The sequence below is a fragment of the Benincasa hispida genome, chromosome 11 (genome assembly GCF_027475165.1).
Source record: "Benincasa hispida cultivar pf3 chromosome 11, pf3_genome.v1.1, whole genome shotgun sequence".
Taxonomy (NCBI): domain Eukaryota; kingdom Viridiplantae; phylum Streptophyta; class Magnoliopsida; order Cucurbitales; family Cucurbitaceae; genus Benincasa; species Benincasa hispida.
The window spans coordinates 54,654,890-54,672,932 of NC_143488.1; the positions used below are offsets into that span (position 1 = coordinate 54,654,890).

At 38.3% G+C, this 18,043-nt stretch overlaps 1 protein-coding gene across 1 annotated transcript; it reads right to left on the reverse strand.

Moving 5' to 3' along the window:
- Positions 1-1,821: 1,821 nt before the first annotated feature.
- On the reverse strand, positions 1,822-4,500 carry LOC150032740 (secreted RxLR effector protein 161-like). Its single transcript, XM_090307004.1, has 5 exons — positions 4,474-4,500; positions 4,276-4,394; positions 4,114-4,212; positions 3,969-4,067; positions 1,822-1,885 (listed from the first exon to the last, which is right to left on the reverse strand). Exons 1-5 carry the CDS (start codon positions 4,498-4,500, stop codon positions 1,822-1,824), a joined length of 408 nt encoding a protein of 135 aa, XP_090163130.1.
- Positions 4,501-18,043: the final 13,543 nt, after the last annotated feature.

Below are 18,043 nucleotides of genomic sequence, written 5' to 3' on the forward strand. Positions count from 1 at the left end.
TAGTGCGCAACTGCCACACAATGGATTACTGGATTGCCTTCAAATGGAGATTTTCTATCATGGACTAAATTTTGCATCGCAGAAAGCTGCCAATGTGGCAGCAGCAAAAGGTTTATTGGACAAGACGTATGATGAGGCAAAGAACATTCTTGATTGCATCTCGAAAAACCACGAAGATTGGCAAGAAAGCGATCAACAAGTAAAACCCAGAGAAGGTAAAGCAAGTAATGGTGCCATCACATCATTGCAAAATCAGATGAATGCGGTGGTAAATTTATTACAGGGCATAGCAATAAACAATCCTGGAACGCAAAGAGGGCAAGTCAACACGATAGAACAGACAAGCACCAGATGTGCTACATGTGAGAATCACATTCGGTTGAAGAGTGTCCACGAAATATGCAGTCAATCTACTTTGTCAAGAACAACCCTTTTTCAAACACGTACAACCCCGGGTGGCAAAACCACCCTAATTTTGCTTGAAAAAATAACCAACAACAAGGCTATCAACCTATGGCGCAAAAAGAAGGACCACCAGGATTTCTCCAAAGAACTAACGGTCAACAGCAACAACAAGCAAGCAGCTCTCAAACACTGCCATCATTCTCTTTGGAGAACCTGTTAAAACAGTACATCGAAAAGAATGAGACGGTCCTCTAGAACCAGGCGACTTCCATCCGCAACGTGGAAATCCAAATAGGACAGATTGCGGGAAAGCTGAAAAATAGACCATAGGGAACACTACCGAGCTCAACGAAGCTCCCTCGCAACCCGAGGAATACAGGGAAAGAACACTACCAAGCAGTTACCCTGAGAAGTGGAAAGGCAATGGCGGAAGTTAGGAAGGAGCCTAGCAGGACCGATTCAAATGCAATGGAATCAAAGAAACCACTAACAAAAACTGAGTTAGAGGAGCCCGAGAGTATGGAACCTGAAGATGCAACCACCTCTAAACCTCCAGACCATGGAATAGTGAAAGTACAGCTACCTCCATTCCTTCAAAGACTAAAAAAGAAGCAAAACGATGAAGGTCAGTATCATCGCTTCCTGGAAATATTGAAACAATTGCACATCAACATTCCATTTACAGAAGCGATAGAGCAGATGCCGATGTATGCCAAGTTTTTGAAGGATATGGTTTCAAAGAAGAGAAGCACAGGAAAATTCGCCACAGTGGCATTAACACAAGAGTCAAATATTATAATCCCACCAAAGATGCGCGACCCAGGTAGTTTTACAATACCCTGCTCAATAGGAGGGATTTACATTGGTCAAGCATTATGCGATCTTGGGGCAAGCATCAACTTAATGTCTCTTTCAATCTTCAAACAATTGAATGTAGGTCAACTGACACCCACAATGGTGACCCTTCAGCTTGCAAATAGGTCCCTGGTACACCCTGGAGGAAAATTGAAGGATGTCTTCGTCACAATTGACAAATTCATTCTGCCTGCAAACTTCATCATTCTAGATTATGAAGCGGATAAAGATGAGTCAATCATATTGGGACGACCATTCTTGTCTACTGGTCATGCTCAAATAGATGTGCACAAGGGAGAAATCACGATGAGCATCAATGGAAAGAAGCTCCGATTTAATATTATCAAGGCAATGAGGTTCCTAGAAGATGAAGGCCTATTAGATTCCGACGTTGAACACACTTGCGATGAAGATTTGGAGTCCGAAGAAGAAAATGAAGAAAGAGAAGATGCGACAGCATCCTTAGAAACCTGCCATGTAATACAGAGACTGTGAACAATGAAGAAAAGTTGAATTTGAATGAAGAAAGAAAAACACAGAGACCCTCCTTAGAGCAACCACTTACATTGGAGCTGAAAATTCTGCCAAATCACTTGAAGTACGTTTTCCTTGGCCAGAATGAAACCTTGCCAGTAATAATATTCTCTACGTTACTAGAAGTAAAAGAAACTACGGTGTTTAGTATTTTGAAGAAATATATTAAAGCAATCGGATAGACGCTCACAAATATAAGAGGAATTAGCCCGACGTATTGCATGCATAGAATTCGACTCGAAGAAAACCAAAAATACTCGATAGAACCTCAACGCAGACTAAACCCTGCGATGAAAGAGGTTGTTAAAAAAAATCATTAAATGGTTAAACGCCAGCATTATATACCCTATTGTCGATAGCACGTGGGTTAGCCCCGTGCAATGCATCCCCAAGAAGGGTGGAATGACAGTAGTCCCGAATGCAAACAATGAGTTAATCCTCATGAGGACCGTCACTGGCTGGTGGATTTGTATGGACTACCGGAAGCTCAATGCGGCGACAAAGAAAGATCATTTCCCTTTACCTTTCATGGATTAAATGCTCGATCGACTAGCAGGGAATTACTATTTCTATTTTGTTGATGGGTATACAGGCTATAACTAGATTATGATCGCACCAGAGGATCAAGAAAAGACCACATTCACCTGTCCATATGGAACGTTCGATTTTCGTCGCATGCCTTTTGGACTATGCAATGCGCCGAGCACGTTTCAAAGGTGTATGATGGCAATCTTCTCCAAGTACCTTGAAGAATCAGTTGAAATCTTTATGGACGATTTCTCAGTCTATGGGCAAACATATGAAGTCTGTTTGAAAAACTTGGAGAAAATATTGAAAAGATGTGAAGAGACTAATCTGGTGCTAAACTGGGAAAAGTGCCATTTCATGGTTAAAGAAGGAATTGTACTTGGGCACAAGGTTTCAAAGGATGGGCTAGAGGTGGATAAAGCAAAAATTGAAGCCATTGAAAAACTTCCACCTCCAGCAAATGTGAAAGTTTTAAGGAGTTTCTTAGGACATGTGGGGTTCTAAAGACGATTTGTGAAGGACTTCTCCAAAATAGCTCGACCGTTGAATGCATTACTAGAAGCTGACAGACCTTTTGACTTTGATTCACATTGCTTCACCGCATTCAAAGCACTGAAAAACGCATTGACTACAATGCCTATTTTGATCGCACCCGATTGGACAAAGCCATTCGAGCTTATGTGCGATGCCAGCAGATATGCGATGGGGGTAGTTTTAGCACAAAAGGTAAAGACAATGTTACACCCCATCGCATATGCAAGCAGAACATTGAACTCCATGCAAGCGAACTACACCACCACATATAAGGAGCTTCTAGGTAATCTTTGCGATTGAAACATTCAGACCTTACTTGTTGGGATCCAAAGATAGTCCACACCGACCACTCGGCAAGATATTTAATGACCAAAAAAGATGCGAAGCCGAGAATGATCCAATGGGTTCTCCTACTCCAAGAATTTTGTTACGAAAACGACAATTAAAGAATACAAAAAGGAATGTAAAGATAGAGAAGATTGATACACAGATATACGTGGTTCACTAACAGTATGTTAGCTACTTCCACAGGCAGGGGGAGAACAATATTATTAGAGAGAATGTTTTCAGAAATTACATCAAAATGGCGCCTCTAGGGTTAGAGAGTTTATATAGCGCACTACTCTAAACCCTAGGGTCAAAATCATAAATAACTACAAATAAGTAAATATGTTAAACCCTCGTACTTGGTTGTTCGAAGCACAAACAAATTTAAGACATTTCAACAAATCTCCACCTTGACTTGAATTCTCTCCCAGATAAAAAATGTACCAAATGCAACATAAATCAATATTGCCAGACGTACCCAGACTTCTCGCTCATGCCACAAAGTGTCCCACAAAGGTGACCACTAATGATTCAAAACATTCAGCAAGTCCAAACCATGTTGGAACTTGCCTTGTGGAACCGGCTTGGTGAACATATCAGCAGGGTTATCAGCAGTACCAATTTTCATCACTTTAACTCTCTACTCACCTCTTAAGAAGTGATATCTTACATCTATGTGTTTAGTTCTCTCATGATGAACTTGATCATTGGCTAGGCATATTGCACTCAAACTATCACAATATACAATAGCTTGGTCATGATGCAAACCAAGATCACCAACTAACCCCCTTAGCCATATTCCCTCTTTATCAGCTTCTGTCAAGGACATGTACTCTGCTTCAGTAGTAGACAAAGTAACTGTAGGTTGTAAGGTTGCCTTCCAACTAACAACAGAACCACCCAGAGTGAACACATAGCCAAGTCATAGACCTCTTACTGTCAACATCTCCAGCATGGTCAGAATCAGAATAACCAGTCACCAAACACTCTGTGCAATTCCCATAAACAAGACCAACATTAGATGTACCTCTAAGGTAATGAAAAATCCTTTTAACGGCTTGCTAATGCTCCTTCCCAGGTTGACCCATGAACCTGCTGACAACACTAACAACATGGGCAAGATCAAGCCTAGTACAGACCATAGCATACATCAAACTTCCCACTGCACTAGAATAAAGAACTTGAGACATGTACTCCTTCTCAGCTTCAGACTGTGGTGAAAACACAGATGAAAAATGAGCATTTACAACACTAGAAGTATCTATAGGCTTAGTTGATGACATACCAAACCTTGACAATATTTTCTGAATATATCATTTCTACGACAAGAAGAACTTATTCTTATCTCTGTCCCTATAAATCTCCATACCCAAAATTTTCTGAGCAGCACCTAAATCCTTCATATCAAACTCAACACTGAGAAGATTCTTCAATTTTAGAATATCAAACTTGGACTTTGCAGCTATGAGCATATCATCTACATATAAAAGTAGATAAATCATCGAACCATCATTAGCTTTGTTGTGATATACACAACAATCATTCGGACTCCCGTTATAGCCAAGTCCAATCATATAGCTGTCAGATCATTTGTACCACTGCCTTGGAGACTGCTTTAACCCATACAAAAATTTCTTCAACTTGCAAACATAATCTTCTTTACCTGGACACTGAAACCCATCTGGTTGGATCATATAAATCTCTTCCTCCAACTCTCCATGTAAGAAAGCTGTCTTCACATCTAGTTGTTCAAGTTCCAAATTCTGATGTGCTACTATAGCTAGTAACACCCTGATAGAAGTATGTCTGACTACTGGTGAGAAGATCTCATTATAATCAACTCCTTCCCTTTGTGTGAACCTTCTAGCAACAACTCGAGCTTTATATTTAATGCCCTCTGAAGGTGATATTCCCTCCTTTTTCTTGAAGACCCATTTACAAGTGACAATTTTTCTCTCCTTAAGTCGTTTAATAATTCCCAAGTTTGATTTTTGTCAAGTGATTCCATCTCATCCCCCATAGCAGCAAGCCATTTAGCAGACTCACCACATGACACAGCTTCTCTATAGGTGGATGGCTCATGAAGATCTACCTCTTCAGCAACCTGCAACACAAAAGTAACCATATCTTCAAAACCATACCTCACAGGAGGTCCAACACCAACTCTTCTATTTCTATCACGAGCAATACTCGGTTGATCTACTCGTGATCTAGAATTCTCAGGCAAAGCAACTTCTGACGTTCTAGGCACATTAATTTCTGGTTGTACATCAGTTTCTGTAGTAACGTGTTGATCTTCTCCACCTTGATGTTGTAATTCATTCACAGCTGAAGTGAATTATATCTCCACCTGTTTATCAACACTACTACTTTCTCCCACATCAGTAGACGTCACAAAAGGTTTTACAGTTGAGTTAAGCATGGAATTTTCATCAAATATCACAGTCCTACTAAGTATGACTCTATTCTTAGAAGGTGACCAGACTCTATATCCCTTAACTCCATCCCCAAAACCCACGAATATACCCTTTTTAGCTCTCCGTTCTAATAGACCCTCATTAACACGATAGTAGACAGTACAACTAAAAACTTTTAATAAAGAATAATTTGCAAGCTTACCAGACCACACCTCGTAAGGTGTTTTACAATCAATAGCTGTGTGAGGTCCACGATTGATCAGATAACATGATATATTTACTACTTCTGCCCAAAACTTTCTAGCCTACCCTGCATTAGAGAGCTGCATCTTGCTCTCTTCAACAACGTCTGATTCATACGTTATGCAACCTCATTTTGCTGTGGAGTATTCCTAACAGTGTGATGGCAAACAATCCACTCAGCTTTACAGAACTCATTAAATTCATATCCACAGAATTCTAGACCAATATCAGTTCGCAGCCTTTTGATCTTCTTCCTAGTTTGATTTTCAATCAATATCTTCCACTGCTTGAAATTCTTGAATGCTTCACTTTTATGTTTCATCATAAAAACCCAAGTCATTCTCGAGTAATCATCAATTATCGACAAAAAATACCTACTGCCTCCAATAGATTCAACTTTGGAAGGTCCCCAACAGTCTGAATGAATATAATCAAGTGTCCCTTTTGTACGATGAACACCTCTTGGAAATTTACTGCGATGAAGCTTCCCAAATACACAATGTTCACAAAATTCAAAATCCTGCATCTTATGCCCACAAAGAAGATATGTTTTTGACAGAATTTGCATCCCTTTTTCATTCATATGATCAAATCTCATATGCCATAACTTAGTCATATCATCTTTATGAACAACCGACGATGCAACAACAGCATAACCTATTATTGTGGAACCTAATAGAAAATATAGTGTTCCACACTTTATGCCTTTCAGAACTACCTCAGAACCCTTATAGACATACATTGCTCCACGTTTACTTTCAAAACTGTAACCCTTACTATCGAGTACACTAAACGATATCAAACTCTTCTTCATTAGTGGAACATGCCTCACCTCTTTTAAAGTGTAGAAGGCACTATTATGTGTTCGTATCTTAACTGAGCCGATTCCAACTATCTTGCACACAGCACGATTAGCCATGCTAACATTCCTTCTATCTATTTGCTGATAGGTTGAGAACCACTCTTTATTTGGGCACATATGATAAGATGCCCCAGAATCAAGAACCCATACATCATTAGAATGTGACTGTTCATTCACAACTAAAGCTAGATCTCCTTCAGAATCGATCTCAACTTCTTCAGAATCAATCCAACTTGTGCAACAGAGGTGGATGCTTCCCTTTTGTCACTCTTTTCCTTTTTTTCCTGATTCCTTTTTATCATAGGACATTCGGTTTTCCAATGCCCCTTTTCTTTACAATAGTTACCAATATCATCTGATCTAGAACCCTTTAACTTCGAAGACCTTTTATTTTGGTTCGACTTCTGCTTACCAGAATTCCTTTGTCCTTTACTCCATGTAGTAGCTAACCCAGATGTCTGACTTTCTGTAACTGAACTTCCTATATTCTGACAGTCCTCTCTCATAAGCAACGTGGATTTTGTATCTTCTAAGGTCAGAGTTTCTTTCTCTCCAATATAAGAGTCAACGAAAGTCTCATACGACGGGGGCAAAGATGTCAACAGAATTAAGGCAGCATCCTCATCATCAACCTTAACATCTACGTTACGCAGATATAATAAAATTTTAATTAATTGATCAAGATGGTCTCGTAGAGACGTACCTTCCTGCATACGTAGATGATACAGACGTTTCTTCAGAAACAACTTCTTGGTTAAAGATTTTGTCATGTAAAGACATTCCAACTTCAACCAAAGACCAGCGGTAGTTTCTTTATCTGTGACCTCGATGATGACGTCATCAACCAAACATAGCATGATCGTCGAATGAGCCTTCTCTTAAAGAGTCTGCCACTCTTCGTCATCCACGGTAGCCTTCTTTGACTTACCCGTCAGCGGCGCCTACAGCCTCTGCTGCTTATAGCAGGGATCGTATCTTGATCTGCCATAAACCAAAACTATTCCTCCCGGTAAATTTGTCGATCTTTACGTTCACGCCAGACATCTTCAATTGTCAAACAAATGCGAAATTTCGAAAAAAAAACCCTAACAAGGCTCTGATACCAGTTTGTTACGAAAACGACAATTAAAGAACACAAAAAGGAACGTAGAGATAGAGAGGATCAACACACTGTTAGTGAACCACATATATCTGTGTGTCAATCTTCTCTATCTCTACGTTCCTTTTTGTGTTCCTTAATTGTCGTTTTCGTAACAAAATTAATATGGAGATAATCGACCGAAGGGAATGGAGAACCAGGTCGCTGACCATTTATCGAGGTTAAAGAACCCTGAAGTGGATCGTATTCAGTTAGGGGTGAACGCATCCTTCCCGGACGAACAATTGCTTAAAATTGAAGAACTACCTTGGTATGTAGATATTGTCAACTTCTTGGTCTGCAAACAATTTCCGGAGAATAACACATCCCACAAAAAGAAGCGGCTCATTCATGAATTTAAATCCTACTACTGGAACGAGCCAAATATTTACAAAAGGGGACCAGACCAGATAGTGAGACTCTATGTGCCTGCTTTTCAGCGCATATTTTTTCAATGTCATGACTCACCCTATGGAGGAAATTTTGGGGGACAGCGCACAGCGACAAAATTTTTCAAAGCGGGTATTACTGGCCAACTTCTTTTGAGGATGCACGAGACTATTCTATGAAATGCTATAAGTGCCAACGCACTGGAAACATTTCAAATAAAAATACGATGTCGATGAACATCATATTGGAATTGGAACTATTCGACATCTGGGGCATAGATTTCATGGGACCATTTCCACCAGCAAATGGTCATAAATACATTTTGTTGGTCGTCGACTATGTTTTCAAGTGGATTGAAGCGGTTTCATGTGTCGCAAATGATACGGCAACAGTCTCCAAATTCTTACAGAGAAACATCTTCACTCGTTTTAGCACCCCACGTGCCATAATAAGTGACGAAGGAACCCACTTTGTCAATCGTATCATTAACAAATTGTTGATCAAATACAATGTCCATCATAAGATCGCCACCGCATATCACCCCCAGACAAATGGACAAGTCGAGGTTTCTAACAGAGAAATAAAGTTGATTTTAGAAAAGGTGGTGAATCCCTCACGGAAGGATTGGGCCATGAAGCTTGACAATGCCTTGTGGGCATATAGAACTGCCTATAAAACACTCATAGGCATGTCACCGTATGCGTTGGTGTTTGGGAAGGCTGGTCATCTGCCGTTGGAATTAAAGCATAAGGCGTTGTGGGTAGTAAAAAAGCTTAACTTTGATCTGAAGGCTGCAGGGGTGGAGAGAAAACTTCAGTTACTCGAGCTAGACGAATGGAGACGAGAAGCATATGAAAATGCCAAAATCTATAAAGAATGCACGAAGCGTTGGCATGACAAGCGACTGTGTGAAAAGAATCTCAGGGCAAGTTAGAAGGTCTTATTGTTCAATTCTAGGCCACGACTCTTTCCGGGAAAATTGAAATCGCGTTGGTCCGAACCATTCATAATTAAAGAAGTATTCCCGCATGGAGCGGTAGAATTGACAAATGAAGACGGGAACAATGCATTTAAGGTAAATGGACAAAGAGTCAAGATGTATCATGGAGGAGATTTCCAACACGAGAAAACCTCCGTGGACCTGAGGAATCCAGAGTGAAGAAGAAACGTGTAGTCCCTGCGTTGATAAGTGACACACATTCATCAGGGACGAAGTATATTCTTTTTTGAATATCCTTTTGATATTTTTCTTTCATGAATCTATCTTACTTTTTGCATAATCGCTACTCTTTATAATTGCCAACTCTTTTTTATACTTTTTATCCTCTTGATATTTATCACACATATCGTAGTAAACAATTGCGATGGAGCAATGTGATAACCTCAAACGATCGATTCAATCAGCCCATTGCAATCAAAGACTCAGCCCATCGCAATCAAAGAATCAACCCACTGTAGGAAAGGATGCGATAAAAAATGATGCGGGCGACAAAGCAAATTTAGGGGTTGTGTCTTTCCTTGCCTCATCTCATTTCAATTTTGCACTTCTCGCATTGCAATTTAATATTGCTAAGTTCTACTATCGCATCCTCTTTAGTTTGACTCAATCTTGAAATTTTTATTAATTTATTTGGTCACTGCATTCACCCCGTGGCAATTATGACTTCAATGATGAAATTCATGCCTTTGTTTCTTACCACATGTACTAGAGTCAGATTAATTTCAGGATAGTTAATTCATGAAACATTTCTAAAATTTAGCGGCCTACAAGCTTTCCTTCAAAACTATTTTTACGAAATTTCCTAAGTCCATCGCATGAGTTATTTTGTCTCTCAGCAATGAGGACATTGCTATGTGTGAAATTTGGGGGTGCTAGTAATGTTATTTTCAACCTTGTTACTTTTACAAATTAGATTAAAAAAAATTATATAGCATTGAGATCGGATCCTGCTCGGAGTTGGATGTCCGCATAACATTCATGGGGGCAAGCCAAAAGGAAGGTGGGAATCGTGATCAACGCATAAACCAAGTGATCGCAACTCCGCTGCCAAATAAACAAATGAGCAGGAGTTTTGACTAAGAAAGAGTGTCTGGCTCGTAGTTGGATGCCTGCATGACACCTGTGAGGGCAAGCCAAAATGAAGGCTAGGCACTCAGATCAGCACAAGATCACAAAACGAATATCTGAATCGCGCAAGGGTCAAAATCACGTGAACACCCTGGTTGGAAAACGTTTGAAATAAATCATGCAATGTTCTAGAAACGAGTAAAGTTTTTTTTTTAAGGTTAAACTTGCGGTCCCTAAAGATTAGAAATATTTTAGGAAGAGATCAGGATAGAAATTAAGAAGGAATTGGTTCATGAAATTTGAATAAGGCACCTTGAGAAGTCTAGGTAGGGTAAAGGCGGTAGAATTTTTAAAGAAAATCTTTAGTTTATGCTTGAGGAAAAGCATTGTTTTAAATTTGGGGGTGTGATAACTGGTAGAAATACAAGTTATTACAACTTAAATAAGTAAAACAATGAGAGAATGCGATGGTAAAATAGGCAATATCATGTCTGAAAGTGCCAAACTAAAAGGAATTGCGATCGCAAGTGCTTATCGCATAAAGTAGTTAATTTACCTATTTTGTGTAGGTACAATGCGATGAAGCAAATGAAATTGCAATCCAAAGACACAATGCGATAGTGCACTTGAAGTTGCGATCGCAAGTCATGCGATCGTGAGAAATTTCTTAAAAAGGTGATCGCATAAAGACCACGCCTCAAGGCGCCAGCATAATAAATCATGATGGGACATAAAGCTCATAACGGTCGATTCCGCATTCAGTTGATAAGCCGTTAAAAGCCACACTATAGCAAGTACATTGAACTTTCGATGACTTTTAAACGGCGCAACAGAGTAGGAAAATTAATGCCGCCCATCATTGCAATCATTAGCAAGAAAAGATGTTTCACCTTGAAATCTATAAATACCAAATGCCACTAGAGAGAAAGGGATCCCGATTGATCCATGCACATACATATACATATACATAGAGGATGGAGAAAGCAAGGAGACGAGGCAAAGCTAAGAGAAATTGCTCCCGGACAGATCGAGAGACTGCTAGAAAGCAATACAAAGGAGAGAGGGCCAACCCTTGCGAGAGCAAGAATTCATAACTAGAATAGAGTTGAAGTGATAAAGAGCAGTGTAAAAGGCCACGAGAAGCAAGACATTGCTTACCGGGCTTCTTATCTCTCAAATCCATTTGTTATTTTGTATTCAGTACTTTAATTGCAGAAAATGGAAACTTCATTTCAATTCATGTTCAATCTCTTCGCACCATGCATGAGTAGCTAAATTTCGAATGGGTTGAGAAGTACTTAGCTAGCAGGACTTAAGATTTACATTTTATGCGACCATCTTGTCTTATGTATGCATCATTCACTCTTTAGACATACTTGAGAGAGTAGTCTAAAGATAGAATCTAGGCTTGAGAGAGTCGGATTGACATTACTTGAAATTGTTGTCAGTGATAATGGGTATTGAAGTCTATCAGTGATAAATCAATGTCAATGATAAACCAATATCAGTGATAGGCTAATATCAGTGATAGAAATCACATTGACATTACTTGAAATTGTTGTTACTTTGTTTCATGTGTAAATGATTTTGTGTTTTTATTCTATAAAAATATATTCCAAAATTTTGTACTTTCTACTGAAAAAAGTTCCAAGGACTAAAACAAGTGGTATTCTTTAATGGATCTTGAAGTCTATCGATGATAGAATTCAGTGACATTACTTCACATTATATCAAAAGAAAATTGAATATATATGTTATTGAGAAAAATGAAAAAAAAAAAAAAAAGACTTCTATATATCTCAAGCAGAATGTAATGTCCTTATAAACAATATACCAATCTCACCCATGGTAAAAATGGTAAACCCTACAACATTGTAAAAATGGTGGCAATATACATGTTCACATCTATAAGAATCACATCAATAGTAAATGCTACATCATTCTATAAATGGTGGAAATTTACACGTTCTACGGTTGTGATCAGCACGACGATAACGACTGCACTTTATCTGACTTTTTTGCTCACCAATTGATAATATTCTTTGTTTTCGAGGTCGACCTGTTGTACGCTTAACAACTGGAGGTAATATATTCATGTCAATCCCTATAGGCTTCCAATTAACATGGTTCCCAACTAGACCAACAGAATCAACATATGTCACATCCCCTCCCAGACTACTCTCTTGGCCCAGGCAAAGACATGACTGCAGCAGTTATCAACCCTTGTATGACACTTACTGCCTACTAACTCTTTTTAAACAATCTGATAACAACATGCAATCTCAAACACAGCGGCTGCCATTAAGGCCAAACAAACATTAACTATTAAACACAAACATTTACAGAGTTTACAACACAAGTCTCATAAGTCCTAACTCCCAAACTTAGTCCCTACATGAAACAACTACAACATGTGTACAAATATTTACAATAACCACCTAGCTGACGGGTTACTAGAACTTCTGACTTTAAGTGGCAGAGCAGATGCAGAGCTATCTTCGGAGGATTTGACCGCTATCTGGGGAAAGAAAACATTTGAAAAACGAAGTGAGTTACTAGCCCAATGAGTGACTTAAGAAAGAAAACATGTTCTCATGCATAAGTCTCAATAAAGAGATCATACTGAAATATAAGTCTTTACTGTAACTGTGTACTAAAATATAAACTTTACAGTAACCTCGTACTGAAATGTAAACTTTACAGTAACCTTGTACTGAAATGTAAACTTTACAAGCATTAAATATGCAAAGCTGTTTTCATCATAAAACATTAAACTGATCCTTAGTTAAGAGTAACCCTGCTATGGTTAAATCCCAATGTCAATTCCTTAATCAAAAGAGAACCCTTTTGATCAATCTCTAATGTCGAACTACCTACGTGAACGTGGTTATAACTAAGTACCGCCATATCTTAGGTACTGCTCAGATACCTTCTCAGTGTCCTTCAGTATCGACTTGCTCGGATACCTTCTCAATGTCATTCAGTATCGAGCTTGAAGTAACATTAGTCATACTAAGACTTACTCTTTAAACCATGTAAAGCTAAATGCATAGAAACATGTATTTAAAGATATTAACACATGCTTTGTGCATATGAGCACACATAAATATTTTTACAACATACTTTCATACATGGCATATGTTTGAAAACATAAACTCATAGTTTGCTTGGAAAAACTACTTTGTAAACTAGCTAGGATGAGAATAATGTTTCTTTAAATCATGATTTTCTTAAAAACATTGTAAATACTTAGTCACTCACAACTTTATGGCTACTCCTAAAAGGTTGATATGCTTCTAGATATGGTGTCAATCCTATGGACACGACAACATATATTTAGCTACTAGCAATGGTCTCCCTCTTGAGACTAACTTTTCAGAACTAAGCTCATATTATACTTGACATATTGACTTTACCTTCCAATGCCAACTTCCCTAGGTGTTGAACACTTAGGATTTTTCTTTAGGTGTTAACTTGGCTTATGCAACAATCCTTCTTTCAACCACACCAATCGAGCGTCAATCGTCCAACCTAGGTGCCCTACATGTTGTCCAACCTTGCTAGAGCCTTCCCTTCGACGTCTAGGTCACCTATGCTCACCTATAAAGCCCTACGACCAGCCCAAGCTAAGTTGAAGCTCGCTACAGCCCGTGCACGCTCGGCCCCCTTGAGTTGCCTACTTGTTCAACCCAAGCAGCTATCTGCTTGTTAAAAAATTTCCAGATTCAATTTATAATTCGTATAACTCATGATACAGACCTTATCTCAGGAAATTTACTTCTAAAAACTTGTTCACAATTGTCTTAGAAAGCTTACCTCAAAATTTGGGCTCATAATTCTTCTTCGTTTGATCAGGAGCTTCAGATCTTGACCACTAGCGTCGATTAACTCGAGAACTTACCTCTCTGCTATTTCTTTGTTCTCTAGCCTTCTTCCTTCGAGATTTTTCTCCGATAACCCCACACACAGAAACTATACTTCTTCAGCTTTTAAATGGCACCAGAATCTCTCAGATAGCACGAGGAAATTGTCCAAACCGAGCCTCTTAAGTTGAGCTGCTTGCTTGTCCTTCCCAAGTAGCTGCCTGCTTGCTCAACAATTTCCAGGTTCAACTTCCAGAGTAAATAACTTGAATTATAGATCATCTTAAGAAAGTTCCTTCTTAAAATTTCAGCTAAAAAATTTTCATGGTTTGGCCGGAAACTGCAAACACTCAACACTGGCTCAGATTCACCCACGAATCTATCTTTTCTACAAATTTTTAAGTTTTCAGCTCGATTCCTTTGAAGTTTCCTTCCAGCAGCCCTAGATCATAAACTAGACTCACCCAGCTTTCGGATGCCTTTAGAATCACCTCAATAGCATGAGTAGATTTCCCAAAATGACCATTTAAAGCCGGCCTACCTATTTATACCTGAGGCTGTGAGCTGCTGTTATTTACTAAATTACCACCTAGCCCACACTCATGGTCATTTGCACAAGCCCATCGCCAATCCTTAGGCCATCACCTAGGCATCCTTCACTCGCCCTTGTCTAACCATGCCACAACCTCAAGCCATGTCTTGCCTTGCACATCACGATCGCCTAGCCTCATCACACGGACCACAACTTAGCCATCGATAAGCTCATCTAACCTCCAATGACAAGGTCATTGCCCACTAAGCCTCCTACCAACGCTCGTGGAATCCTATGCCTAGGTCCACCCTTAGCCAAATTTCTTACTTGCTAGGCTACTCCTATCCACCCGAGGCCCACACTTTGCAATAATTTGGACCTTCTTTCAACACTCTTTTTGTTCTTCAATTTTCCCTACAAATTAGAATTAACTCATATTTTAACCAATTTATCAATCTAATCACATTATTAAACATACTAAAGTAGGGAAAATAAAGCTCGGGGTTTACAACATAACACAAAATCAAGCTACTTGACAAGAGATACTTAGGAACAAAAGAGCAGGTATCCATATTGCACCCACGAAGAACAGCAAGTGTGTGGGCACATGGAATTTCATCAAGATCCCTAATACAACGGGTACATGATTTTGAATCTAATATACCATAAATTGATTGCTTCCATCAATCACTCGAAATTCAACATCATTAATTGCATTAACTTGAGAAAAATGACACATAGACAACAATTTAATTAATATCCAACTATCTAAGTCTAACAGTGTTAGGAGACTATCACTGATAGATTTTGCGATATTAGTAACGAAAACAAGTGACTCTTACCGTGAAACTTCTTGATATCTGATGTTGTGTTCGTAACTTTCCCTCGACCCAACTAATTAAAACAATTTTCATATAATATGCAGCTTTACTTTTATCATAACACAAATTTTGAACTACATTTAAGGATTCTTAAATGTTTATAGTCATCATCTGATATCTTCTTCTTCTACACTACACATGAGTCCACTTCTTGAAACCAACCATATTAAGATAGTCTCGTATACTAGGATATATACCCTCAATCTATCTCATATTCAACTCAAAATCAACAACGATATATACTTTTCCACATCTAAAAAACATATTATCAATAGATGAGTCCTTATATGTCAACTTCAAACTTCTCAAAAAGTGCGGCAAATAAACACAATATTCAGTAGTTGGAAATTTTTTTGAATACCTTTTGGAATACTTAAATGTCGATAAGATATAATAACTAAACCTTCTCGATCTCCTAAACTTTTCTTTATATTCTCAAAAAACCATCTCCATGATTCATCATTCTCAGTGTCTATAATACTAAAGGTAAAAGGAAAAATATGATTGTTAACCATCAATTGTTGACGCGGTCAAAAGAGCTCCACCATATTTCCATTTCAAAAAGGTGTCATCAACTGATATGTTTGGCCTACAATATTTCCACACTTCAATACACGATCCAATTGCCATAAAAACAATACTTAAAATGTCCTTCAGAATCAGTTTTATACGCAGTGAATGAAATTGTAAAAAAAAATATATCAAAGAATAATTGCATGTTATTTTGCAATAAGTCTTATCGCTCATAAACCAAATATCAGCGATAGCTATTGGGCTTGATGCCTTTATCTCGTAAGGTCATATAGTTTATAATTGTATTGTACAAACATTTTATTTATTTAATAAATACGAGATTTTTATTTGACATTTTGTCACATTCTCTCCCAGATTACCCTTTAAATCTGCAAGGAGATGTGACCGCAACAGTTACCAACCTTCTTACTGATACTTACTGCCTACTAACTTGCTTAACCTGATCTAAAACCTTGAATTGCATATATATATACTCAATCATCAACTTAAGACAAATGGCAATCATTAACAGAGTTCTACATTACTCTTCATAATACAACTTATACACTTTACATAAGCAGTAAGCCCAACACACTCCACTAGTCCCTACATGACATAATACATGTGTACTACTTTATACATAACCCTCACTTAGACTTTATAACATTTTGGTCGTGAGTGGCAGAGCAACAACAGAGTCATCTTCTGGGGAATGACCGTTATCTGTGGAGAAGACATTTAAACAGAGTGAGCTAGAAGCCCAGTGAATGACTAACCTTTGAAACATAAAAGACATATATATCAATCATGCTTAACAAGAGATCATGAACTGAAAAGCGTAGCTTAAAATTGAGAAAATAGTCAAGCAAGTAATTACATAAAACTTCTCTACTAGACTTTGAACATAACATAGGCATCATAGACATCAGCTTTGAGAGGCCCTTAGGCCTCAGCTTCCACATTAAATATCTTTATAAGAGAATGACTCCTCTAGTTTGCTCTTGAGCATAACCTTACTGAAATATGGCCTAGAAGACCCATACATCAGGCTCTTAAATATGGCCTAAAAGACCCATACTTCGGCCTCTTCTTCAGAAATTTCTACGTGCACGTAGAGTTACTAAGTACCGTCAATAAGTAACTTTTAATAAAAGCATGACTTGTTAAATCATTCATAAACGTTTGTAAACATTAGAGTCACTCATAGTCTTTGAAAAATCCTTTTAAGATTGATGAGCTTCTCCTACTAATGTCAATCCTGTGAATATATCAAATTACTTTAGTTACTAGTCATGGTTTCCCTTTTTAGACTTGCTTTCAAAATTAAACTCTCATTTCGCTTTCAAATCTTCGTAACTTACCTTAGGGCGTCGGGTACTTAGTTGAATTTAAAAGGGCTTAAACTTCAGTGGGTCGCTCCTTTCTGACACCCACATCCAGTACTTAGTATGGTTTTTGGGGTGCCAAGCCCATGTTTAGCAAGTAGTTACGTGTTCACCCAAAAAATTCCAGATTCAGACTCTAATGTCAATAACTCGAAAGCTAGAACTCATTTTAAGAAAATTTCTTCTTCAAACATGCTCGGAATTATGTTGACATTGTTACCTAAAAAATTTAGCATAAAACTCTTCATGGTTTGATCTAGAGCTTTAAATATTCCCCAATGGCTCTAGATCACAAAGCTGCATGCTTGTTCAACACTTTCTAGGTTTAGATTCCAAAATATGTAACTCAAACCCCAAACCTTATCTTGCAAAAGTTCCTTCTACAAATTTACTCATAACGGTGATAACAATATTACCATAAACTTCCAACTTCAAATTTCATGTGGGGTCTAGATTTACGTTTCTTCGTTGAGTGCCTGAAAATGCTCGAAAAATGAACCTTCGACTCTTCCTTCCTTCTTCGGCCCTCTCTCTAGTGAGAGCTCCCATCCAAAGGCAGATTTCAGGA